Source organism: Crotalus tigris, unplaced genomic scaffold (assembly GCF_016545835.1).
Source record: "Crotalus tigris isolate CLP2741 ecotype Arizona unplaced genomic scaffold, ASM1654583v1 scf7180000018371.15429387391:27106975, whole genome shotgun sequence".
NCBI classification, from domain to species: domain Eukaryota; kingdom Metazoa; phylum Chordata; class Lepidosauria; order Squamata; family Viperidae; genus Crotalus; species Crotalus tigris.
Genome location: NW_024096970.1, coordinates 5,553,892 through 5,566,290, shown reverse-complemented (window position 1 = coordinate 5,566,290; position 12,399 = coordinate 5,553,892). Strand labels below are relative to the sequence as shown.

General features: G+C 39.6%; 1 protein-coding gene across 1 annotated transcript in view; it reads right to left on the bottom strand.

The window, feature by feature from the left end:
- The window catches only part of OTOP1 (otopetrin 1), a 111,365-nt gene that overhangs the window by 55,602 nt on the left and 43,364 nt on the right, over positions 1–12,399 (bottom strand). Inside the window, exons 3-4 of the mRNA XM_039351228.1 lie at positions 11,084–11,142; positions 7,047–7,177 (exon numbers count right to left, since the gene is read on the bottom strand). Coding sequence (XP_039207162.1) covers positions 7,047–7,177; positions 11,084–11,142 — 190 coding nt within the window. The remainder of the gene's footprint in view (positions 1–7,046; positions 7,178–11,083; positions 11,143–12,399) is intronic.

The following is a 12,399-nucleotide window of genomic DNA, read 5'->3' as shown; positions in this document are numbered from 1 at the left end:
TTCATATACAATAAGTTGGTTGCAGTTTGGTCAGCCATCAACATATTAAATTGTGATTTAAGCAATTTTATAGATTCCTTAGCCTTCTCATCTGTAGGATTTAAAATCAAAGCTTTTTCTTTTAATTTAATCTCATCTTCCAACTCCTTACGTTTCTGCATCTGCTTCTGTCTATGAAGATTGTTCATTTGTATCAAAACCCATCGCATATAGGCTTTACCTGCATCCCAGACCATTGACATTGAAGTTCCCTTATACATATTTAAAGCAAAATAATCCTTTAATTGCTCCTTTAACTTTTGAACGTTCTTTTCTTGTCTAAATAAATTTTCATTCATTCTCCACGATGTCGTCTCCTCTTTTTCATCAACCAATTCCATCCAAACTGGACTATGATCCGTCAATGTCCTGGGAAAATTTTTAACCTTGTTTACCCTAAAATATAAATCCGTCGTAATCAAAAAAAAAATCAATTCTTGAAAAAGATTGATGTCTATCCGAAAAAAAGTGAAATCTCTCTCCTCCAAGTTATGTTCATGCCAATAATCTCACAGCTCCCAGTCCTCTTTCAAATCAAAGAAAGCTTTAGGTAATTTAGCCTGTTTAAAAGAAATAGAGGATCCTTTTTTATCTCTTTGTGTATCTAACACACCATTCCAGTCTCCCATTAATATAACAGATCTATAATCCAACAAAGTTAATTTTTGATGTAACAGTCTGTAAAATTGTTCCTGTTGTTGATTTGGTGCATACAGTCCCACTATAAGTACTTTCTTACCATACAAACCCACTTCAATCAAAACATATCTCCCTTGAGGATCAGATTCTACCAAACAGGCTGATAAGTTTTGCTTAACATAAATAACTACTCCCCCTTTTTTCCCAGGAGCAAAAGATACAAAATGAGATCCCAGACGAGCATTAACTAAATATTTTTGATCTTTAGATATAATATGTGTTTCCTGCAAGCAAATAATATCATTATTATGTTGCTTTAAATAATGAAAGATTTTCTTTCTCTTTTGAGGGGAATTGAGGCCATTAGCATTCCATGTCAGGAGCTTTACCATCTCCCTTAACCAAAAGCCTGGAGAAGACTGCTTGGAGATCTGTCATTGAGGAATGTGCTGCAGAGCTCTTGGGTCTTGCTCCTCCCACAGGCACCGAAGCAACTTCTTGAAGAACTTCTTTAACTTCTTTCTTCTGTTGTTCCTTTTCCTTACGTCTATGTGCTGCACGAGTCATTCTTTGCTCCTTAATCTCCACTTGTTGCAACCACTCCGCCTGTGACTTTCTAGGCAGTTTTAAAATAATTTCCTCGAATGCAGGGGGGGGGGAAACAAACCACAGCCCTTTTAAAACCCTGCAGCCGGTTTTTACCTTTGTAAAAATCTAAAGCCACATATTTTGCCAGCTGCACCCTGAAATCCTTCGAAGCACGGCCTTAATAAAATTTATTCTGCCCCCCCCCCCACAGCAAAAGACAAGGAATATTAACAGGAATTAAAATACTCACAAGAGGCAAGCAGCCAGGCAGCAAGCCTTGTTCAGGCATGTCAGGACCGCGATTCCGGGCATGCATGCTTGTGTCTGCTAGTAAAAAAGGGGGTTAGGCCTTGTTCGGGACATGCCCAGGCATGTCATGCTCCCCCCCCTGTGATTCTGGGCATGCGCAATGCTCAAAGGAGTGTCATTGCAAGGGAGTTTGTCATTGCAGGGGAGTTTGTGCAGGCAGGCCTGAACAGCTAGCAATTTAATTCCAGCAGTCTTTTGAAGATGGCAACCTCTGATTCCAAAGCTGTTTTTAAAACAACAACGAAAACTAGCATTGCACGCTCTGACACAAGGCCCCAGCCGGCAGAATGCAACAAAATCTGTTGCAGGGGTTATGATAAAGAAAATTTTTTATTCAGACCTGTTTTCCACGGCTGTAGCATGGTGTGTTGTAACTTTAATGATGAGGTGCAGAGTAAACACTTCAAGACACCCCGATTTTATATTCCTATGGTAATCATCATGGTCACAAAGCTTCTGCAGATTTTTCTGATCTAGAGTATAACAGGGATTCTGAGCTATCCCAGAGACCATGCTATCTACCCACAAAGAGCTGCAATTTGTGTAAAGACTGGTTTCCTTGTGACTGCGGACATGATTTGTGGGGCACAAATTTTATTTATTATACACCAGGATGTGTAGGGAGTTATGGAGGTGTGAATACCCTTTTTCAGGAAGCTAGAAAACATGATAAAAACCTGACCAAGATGTGGCTGTCAGGGCAAGAATTAATTTTCCTAGAAATAAAACAGTAGTGTCTGGCTTAGATCATCAATGGCAGGCTGACTTCATAGATGTCTCCAAATTTTCTAAGGAGAATCATGGAAAAAAGTACATCTTAGCAGTTATCGATGTGTTATCTAAATATGCCTGGGCCTTCCCTTTATCTGATAAATCAGAGAGGGAAGTTACATCTGCCTTTCAGAATATTGTTGAAACAGGATGCGCACCTTGAAAAATACAGACAGATGCAGGTAAAGAGTTCTTGAATATTCTGCTGAAGAAACTTTTAGCATGTTATGGCATTCATCATTTTGTCACTCATAGTGAAAGTAAAGCAGCCGTTATAGAGAGGTTTAATAGAACCCTAAAAAACAAATTCTCGAGATATTTCACAGCTAGAAATACCCATCGGTATGTGGACATTTTGGCAGATACTATTCAGGGGTACAATAACACTTACCATCATAGCACCAGGACTGCTCCTAACACCGTAAATTTGTCTAATGAAAGGGATGTGTGGATGAGGCATTATGGGGTAGCTTTAAAAAGTAAAAGAAAGGAAAAATGTCTTAAGATGGGAGATCATGTCAGGGTATCCAGACTGAAGGGTAAGTTTGAAATGGGCTATCAGCAAACCTATACGGATGAGATATTCATTATCAAAGAACTGGAGACAAGGGGGGAAAGAGTGGTGTATAGATTAAATGATTACACAGGCGATCCTTAAAGGGGGCTTTTTACTTTGAGGAGCTCCAAAGGGTTCCTGCTGACCAACAGCGCATATACAGAATAGAGAAAATTATCCAAGAAATAGGGCGGGGGAGACACAGAGAGTTTCTAGTCAAATGGACTGGATGGCCACAGTTGGGTTAAGGAGACTGAAGTACAACATCTTTGATATGGCGGAGTTTTACATCACCCTTCCCAGCAATGCATCAGCAGCAATTTTCCCCCAAAACAGAAATTCTAATTTTACTATTCAATTAGCAAGATCATTGGATCGTCCAAGGTCATGAGAAGCAGGGCTTTCCTTCTAAAGCAGGAAATAAGGTAGATTTAGGCTAGCTGTTTCAACTAATCAAAATACTGTTTTCTTAATTTTTTTTATATTTACTTACCATTTGATGTTTTGCAGAACCTGCAATAACAAGGCTTTATAAGTTCGTTCTCTTCAATGAAGCCATATAGCTCAGGTCCTTTTCTTATTCTATGCCCACATTTGGGAGGTTTGGGGATCAAATTTACAACAAACAAATCTCTACCAGTATTTGCTATCTTCAAAAGACTGCTAGAATTAAATCGCTAGCTGTTCAGGCCTAGCCGCACAAACTCCCCTGCCCTTGCAATGACACGTCCTCGAGCCTTGCGCATGCCCAGACTCACAGGGGGTATGACATGCCCGGGCATGTCCCAAACAAGACCTAACCCCCTTTTTTACTAGTAGATACAAACATGCATGCCCAGAATCGGGGTCCTGACATGCCTGAACAAGGCTTAACCCCTACTTGCCGCCTGGCTACTTGCCTCTTGTGAGAATTTTAATTCCTGTTAATATTCCTTGTCTTTTGCTGTGGGGGGGGGGCAGAATAAAACGTTACGTGTACATGAGGATTTCACGGTGCAATTGGCAAAAGATGTGGCTTTAGATTTTTACAAAGGTAAAAACCAGCTGCAGGGTTTTAAAAGGGCTGTGGTTTGTTGGTTTTTTTCCCCCTGCATTCGAGGAAATTATTTTAAAACTGCCTAGAAATAAATACCTTTTAGAAAAAAGGGGTTTAAATGCAGGCCCTGTCTGCCTTTTAGGGGCTCCTTTTTTTCCCAGCTTTTGAGGCACTGATTTTTAAAACTCCACAAAAATTAAAAGTATCATTAGGCTAGAATGATTAGAAATAAAAAGCATTTTTTATTTTTTTTATTTCATAGCTCCCCAAAGTAGGGTTTGTTTCCCAAAAACACAGGCCTCTGTTAATTATTCACTTTACTTAGCTTTTTTTGGTTTTGAATGTCCACAGAATTAGTCTAGCGTTAAGCTAATCATGTACCCAGAGGATTGACTGCCACATCTTTCTTGATGGGGTTAGGTTCAACACGCCTTATCTGAAAATAGGGCTGCTATGGCTACTCATGCTTATCTTGATGGGCTTAGGCCAAGACATCACTTCCCCTTAGGGCCATGACCTGGTGACATAATCAACACATGGGTTTGTTTACTTTGATGACATCACTGATCATAAGTGCTGATAATTTTCATTAAAAAAAGTATACACTACTTCTACTAACATGTAAAAAACAAGAAAAGGAAATGATTGGTTCATTAATGAAAGAACATAACAAGAAGGTGACAAGAAGGAGCAGGGAGAAAGCAGAACTGCTTAACTCATTTTGGCATCTGTCTTTATACAAAAGGAAAAAAACAGTCCAACCTATCAAAAAAACCCCTGTAAAATGCAGATTGGGAATGCAAGTCAAAATAAGCAAGAAAATGGTAACAGAACACTTATTTATCCTAGATGAGTTCATATCACCAGAAGCAGATGGATTATATCCCAAGGTTCTGAAGTAATTGACAGACATGATTTCAGAACCACTGAATCATATCTTTCAAAGATGCTGGAGCACTGGGGAACTACCAAATGACTGGAAAAGGGCTAATGTAATTCCCATCTTCAAAAAGGGGAAAAAATGATCCAGGAAACTACAGACCTATCAGCCTGATGTCAATACTTGGGGAGATTCTGGAAAAGATAATCAAGCTATGAATCTGTGAACACCTAGAGGCAAACAAAGTTATAATCAGAAGCCAACATAGATTTTTAAAAACAGATTATCCCAAATCTTATTGCATTCTTTGACAAAGTGACAAAATTAGTGGACTAGCAATATTCTATAGATATAATTTACTTGCATTTCAGTAAGGCATTTGATAAAATAGATCACAACCTACTACTTGATAAAATATGGGCTAGACAGCATCACCATCAGATGGATTTGTAACTGGCTGACAAACTGCAGTAAATATGTAGTCCTTAATGGAATTGCATATACATAGAGGGGAGTATGCAGTGGGATGCTCTAAAGCTCTGTCTTAGGCTCAGTACTCTTCAATATCTTCATCAATGTTTTAGATTAGGGGATAGAAGTGGAATTCACCCAATTTGCAGACACCAAGCTGGTAGTCAACATTCCAGAAGATAGGCTCAAAATACAGAAGGAACTTGACCGACTTGAACATTAGGCCCTATCTAATAGAATGAAATTCAATAGTGAGAAAAGTAAGGTTTTACACTTAGGCAAGAAAAACCAAATGCAGAGGTATAGAATAGGTGGTGGTTGGCTAAATAATAGTAACTGCAAAAGGGATCTTCAAGTCCTACTGGACAATCACTTAAATATAAGCCAGCAGTGTTCTTTAGCTGCCAAAAAAGCAACCCAGTTCTAGGCTGCATTAACAGATGGATAGAATCAAGATCACATGAAGTATTAGTACCATTTTGTAATGCATTGGTAAGACTACACTTGGAATATTACATCCAGTTTTGTTTGCCATGTTATAAAAAAATTGTTGAGACTCTGGAAAGAGTGCAGAGAACAGCAACAAAGATGATTAGGGAACTGGAGGCTAAAACATGAAGAATGGTTGCAGGGATTTGGTATGTCTAACATAATAAAAAGGGGGGTGCATGAGAGCAGAGTTTCAATATCTAAGGGGCTGCCACGAAGAAGAGGAAGTCAATCTATTCTCCAAAGCTCCTGAAAGCAAGACAAAAAGCAGTGGATGGAAACTAATCAAGGAGAGAACCAACCTAGAATAAAGGAGAAATTTCCTGACACTTAGAACAATCAACAATCAAATTTCCTGACACTTAGAACTATTTGCCTCCAGAAGTTATAGGTGCTCCAACAGTGGAGGTTTTTAAGAAAAAATTGGACAACCACTTGTCTGACATGCTTGAGCAGGGGATTGGACTAGAAGACCTCCAAGGTCCCTTCCAACTCTGTTATTCTGTTATATCCTAATAGTTTAAGTAGAAAATATAGAAGTACATATTTGACATGCTTAATAAAATTAATTTAGTGTAGAACCTATGTATCAAAGATGATGGCTACATTTTTCTCCACCATTTTCTAGGAATAAATCCCACTCTATTCAGTGAGTTTCTTTTTATTGTACACATACAATGGATTCCCACTGGACAATATAAAGAGCAAATACCAGGAACCTATACTAGAAGCAAGGAACTGGATATCTAAAACTATGAATCCAACAGCATTGTGAACCTGCAAACAAATCTCCAGCTCCCAGATTGTATCTGCCCAGCACATCTGGGTCAGGCTGCTAAAATGTAGCTGCAAAATGTTTGATACAAATTTTTCCTCCTTACTATCAAAAAAATTAAGGGTAAGCAAGTGTCTGAGAATTTGTTCAGAGCCAGGTGTCAGTAACCTTGGCATCAAAAATTAGCAATAGGAGTTTAGGATTTTTTTTTTCTTTTTCAACGGTTTAAGAATGGAGTAGAAATGGTTCTTCTCCTGCTCCCATTTATACCTTTTAACACCATGCAAAATATGACCCCCAAATTATTCAACCCTATTTCTTCATCAGAGTTGGCTGTTCTATAGTTCTAGGAAACAAGTAAGAAAGAAAGGACACAATTAAGGTATCGAGTGCAATGCTTCAACTTCAGCCTACTTTCTAACATTCCTAGTTATAGGACAGTTAAGATACTGAATAGATATACTTTCCCAAATGTACTAAGATCATTTCTCACCTATTGATATGTTTCCAAATCCAAGAGTAATTAACCTTTCCTTGTGTTCATTAAGTTGATGCTTTGATTCAGCTAATATGCCATTTGTCCACAAAAGCAAATTTGTGAACACTGAGTGAATTACTCCAAACCTAAAAAATAAATAATGAAAACACATTATAATATAGACATAATTTTCCAGTATGAAACACTACATGTTTTATGTACCTAAATAAACACACTATACCAACATTGCTCTACCCCACAAATGCATTCCACTGAAAGAACAGGCTGGGGAAACTATGCTGAGCTGGTGTCTAGAGTCCAGCACCTTCATCAGTAATGCGGGGGGACATCTTCTGTCACTCTGAGGCAGCAGCCACTCTTTGTGCTTCTAGAATAGAAGAAGTCTTAGATCACCCTCTCTTCCAACAGAGAGAGAAGAACCAACACTGATGAGCAACAATGGCTTTTTCTCAGTCCTGCAAACCCATATTTCTTGCAGAACCTGTTTCCCCGTAAGTCAGACCCTTTCAGGTTCATAAATAAAAATGGAACATGAAATATAGCAAAGCTTTCCAAACTAACTCACCAGACAATCTATACTCCAATTGTCAGACCCTCATTTATTATATCCTTTTTCTTTCTATGTTTGGGTCTGCCATTCTGTTGGGAAGAGGGAGGAGGAGGCTGTGCTGCTGGGAGGGGGGAGGTTCCTATATGCTTTGATGCATCAGGGTGTAAACGGAAGAAGGAATGTGCCCTGGGCCATCTGTCTTGTCTCCATGCTGAGGAGAGCTGAGCGAGAAGCCAAGAGGAAACCGAAACCCTGAGAATGGTGCCTGGGAACTGCGCTTATCAATTTGGTTCCCATAACACCTTCACACCTGAGGATTGGATGAAATCAAACCAGACATTTGGCTGTTGGGGTGGGATCTGTAAGAGATGCTTTAATGTAACATTTTGCATAGGAAAATACTAGATCTTGCTTTGCTTTCTTGTTGTCACTACCTCTCAATAAAAGTTCCTTTTGAGATAACACCTGTCTCAAGAATTCTGCTTTCTTGGGAGGACTAGTTGAGGCAAGACCTTACACCAATACTATTCTTCAGTCTACCTTTGTCCTATATCATTAAATTAACAGCAGAGTGCAGTGATCCTCAGTATGTCAAAGTTAAATTTTCATGAGAAAAGGATGGTTACTGGTGAGAAAAAGGTAGAGGAGGAAGAGCCACGACCAAGGCAACACTCAGAAAACATATGTCTTAGTCCACACCAGGAAAGTTGAGAAAACATCTCAGGTTTGATCCTCCCTAGTTCCCTTTAGGATAAAGAGGAGGTCATTCAGAGTTGCACGATTCAGATACAGTAACCCTATAATAAAAGTAGTTTCAGTATTCATGACTTTGGTGTTCATCTTTGATCTACCTTGATGGGCTGATATCACCTTACCCTGGCAAGTATTGAACACAATTTAATACTATATAGACCAAGTCTATATTCATCCTCAAATGCAACCAATAATCTTTTTTTAAAAAAAAAAACCTGCCATTTATATTTTATTAGTTTATTTGTTTTATTTTACTTATTTTCATGATTATATGGCTACCTATCCCTACAATAACTCTAAGTGGCTGACAACTGTCCATAAATCATAGTTAAAAACAAAGGTACCTCCCCAATATGGCAGCAGACTAGACTTCCCCACAGCTCAACTCCCACTCTAGCCCTATGTTTGGGGGAAGAGCCCTTTCTTCACAGCCCTCCATAAGGCTAAAAGGGGCAGGATCCCCCCTGACTTCAAGTGAGGTGGGCTGTTCCAAAGGGCTAGGGCAATCACTAGAAAGGTGCTTCACCAAGGTCCTACCAGATGGCAACAATTAAGGAAGGGGACCAAAAGTACACTCACCCTGTCTAACCTAGTAGAATGGGCAGGTATCCTCAGGGAGCAGTGAACCCACAAGGGTTCCATGTAGGGTTTTAAAGGTGATAGGTAGAGTCTTGAAATGAACCTGGGAAGCAAAAGGAAGCCAGTGCAGTGCACACAGCAGTAGTGTTACTCAGGGCACCCAAAACTGAAACAGTTGCAGCTCCTGGATGTCTTCAAGGGAAGCCCCATTTACAGCATTGCAGTAATCCAAACAGGAAGTAACAGGGCACTGTGTGCAAGGCCTTGTGGTCCAGGAATGTGCAGTTGGCATACATTTGTGCAAAGACCTTCTTGTCCATAGAAGCCACCTGCTCTTCTAGCAGGACCCAGGAATCTAAGAGGATGTCCAAATTGTGCACCAGATCTTTAAAAGGGAGTGTTATTGTCAGATCTGCCATATTCAGCTTAACGCTTTACTGGCATCTGCCATAAATTGTTAGGGGGCTGGAGGAAGAGGAAATAGGCAATCGGCACGTAGAGAGTAGAAATGAGCCAAGAGGGAAGGGGTGGCACATTTGACAGAAGCCAGAGGTGTGAGAACCAGCTTGTTCCATTCTTAAAGGCCGTGGAGCCTGGGAAAGGAATATGAACTGCACCGAGTGGCATCAAACATCCGAGCAGTTCCCAAAACACCTATGCAGCACACCATTGGATGAAGACAAACCGACCAAAGGGGAGAGGGTCAGGGAGAAGGGGAAAATCTGTAACTGTTTGCGTGGGAACGAGCCTGCTTTCACTTCAACTACTAATCTTTAGTAAAAGAATCTATAACCTCTATCAAATGGAGTCAATGGTCTTTCTTTCCTAGGGACCTACAGTAGTTCGGGCATGCCTGACAGTTACCCTGTCCAGAGTTAAGAGATATCAATTCTCCTGATACTGGAGATGGGGACAGGGGAGACTAAGTTGCAGTTGATTTCTCCCCATCCAGGCTGTCATAACCTCCAGACACCAAGCCAGGATCTGAACAGCAGTATCTGCCCGTACCGGGTTCTAATGTATAATTAGCTATAATTAGCATATTGATGATAGCGAACCACATGCCAGCAAATAATCTCTCCTAGTGGCATCATATAGATATTAAATAAGTTCTGAGGCACCCCAGATAACAGGGGCCTAGGGCTGGTCCTCTCCTCCCCCACCAACATTGACTGCCATTGCCAGAACCCATATACAGGGGAACTCTTTTCTATTTCTTTTACTTCGGTACTCTGGGTTCTGTCATACTCCTGAAGGGGAGGGAGGAAGACATTGCGGGCTGTCTCTTTGTTTCTTACTATTGCTACAATGTATCCCTTTCACTGTTCTGCATTTTACTCTTTGAACTGTCTCTCCCTTGATGTTACCTTGAGGTGAGAAAGGAATGTGCCTCCATCCACCTGTCTTATTTCCCATTTCGGAAGTGAAGGTATGAAGACCCAACAACACCACCGGCGTTATCAGCTCTTTCCCACAACAGACTTAACATCTGAGGATTGGCCCGTTCAAACTGACCGGATGAACTATTGGGATGGAGTTTGCCTGGGACTCTTTTAACCTATTGATCTGAGTGGGAAACCCTCAGAACCTGCCTATTATGCCTATTATCAGTTCCATTTGAAAGAAACTGCTTCCATGAGTTCTGCTTTCTTGAGATGAGGTTTTGAAGTGGGCCCTAACATTCATGGAGAAAGAAGAACCATGGCAGAACAGTGTCCTCACATGCCTAATCCCCAAGGTTGGTCCAGCAAAATAGCTGATGATAGCAAAAGCAGCTGAGAGATCCAGAAAAGCAAGGATGAACACACCACCCACATCTCCAGTTCTTCAAAGATCATCCACAAGCGTGATCAATGCTGTCTCATACTGTAACCCAGCCTGAATCCTGACTGAAAGGGGAGCTCAGTGTGGTCATTAGGGCTTATGGGTGGGAAAAAATACCTTAGGGCTAGCAGTAAACTAGAAGACATGACACTTTTTGCAACCATACATGAAAAATGATTAAAATTAATATTGACATCAAACCATTATTTCTATTGTTTGATTGCAATAAATGGTTATTCTCATAATTTCTTAGGTTTATTGATATATTCTAATTAAACATTAAAAACATTGTATTACCCCACTCCCTGCACAGTATTCATTTTACCTCTCCAGTGTCTTGAAGGATTGGATAACATCCTTTGCGTGGCACCATAAAAAATATACCTGAAAACAAATGTGAATAAATTATAATAGGTCCCATAGAAAAAGTAGCACTCAATTAATCATGTATAAAAACAAAAGTATTTAGAAAAATGTGCAAGTCATTTTCTTCACTTTTTCAATTCAGACTGATATTCTGAGGGGCCCTCCCTATCCAACAGGAACCAAGTTTCCCTGAAAAGGGCTGTTGGATAGCTATCAGCAGATACAATAATAGTGGACATATGTTGATGTTTCACAATCCTTACCATCTAATATCTGATCAGACTCACTTTGGTGCTCCAGTGTCCTTTCTATTCCTGACTCATTTCCCATGTTCCCATTAGTTAATCATTCATATTTTAAGCATGAGGGTAATTTTTTTCACTACCAGGCATAGGGAAATAGATGTTCAATTAGTCGTGGTTTTAATAAAAATTGGAAAAATCATGCAACAACCTTTTTAAATGTATACCAAATTTGATTGTGCCCCTATCTTCTAATGCAGTGTAAGAAATTAATTCAGTTTTTAGTTATGAGGTTTGATATTTCAAAACATTGGAAAGATAAAGTAGGCTTTAATTGGATCAATAATACTTAAGTGTGTTGAAAAACTGCTTTGTTTGAACACTGAGTTTTGAGAAGGAGACCCCTGCCTCCATACCCATATCCCTCCAAGATTTGCATGGCATGACTCTCTGGATGGCCAGCAGAATTGGGCCTTTCTCAGGTATGGGAATGTGAAGATAGTCTTTAACTGGACATGAGATATTTTGATATACTTTTTTTTACACTAACTGCAATTTGTTTTTCTTAAATTAGCCCTGTAATATATTTTTATTGTTTGTCACCCAGAATTCCAATGGTAGATGGCAGCTACAGTAGTGGCCAAAATTGTGGAAACCTTTTGGGAAAAGTGTATTTTTGAGGTTTGATGGCCAATAACATCACTTTTTTTGGAATAGTACCATAAAATTATATATCAATGGAAAGATAATTTAATCAGGAATGTAATGCAACAAAGTTTGTTCAATTATCTGTACTGTATTCTATGAAACATTATAACCAGAAAAAGGAAGCACAACTTGCTTAGGTTGATATCAGGTAGCTTTCCTTCATCTGATTGTAGCCAATGAGCATGAGTGTTTAGAGAGTCAACCAGGTGTCATCTTCTTTCAGCAATGAGCCAATCAGATCACAATAGGATTCAGTTATTGATGTCATGTATTGAAGCTGAGAGGAGGACATAATCGCTATCAAGTTGGTTGGGTTTTTTTGTGT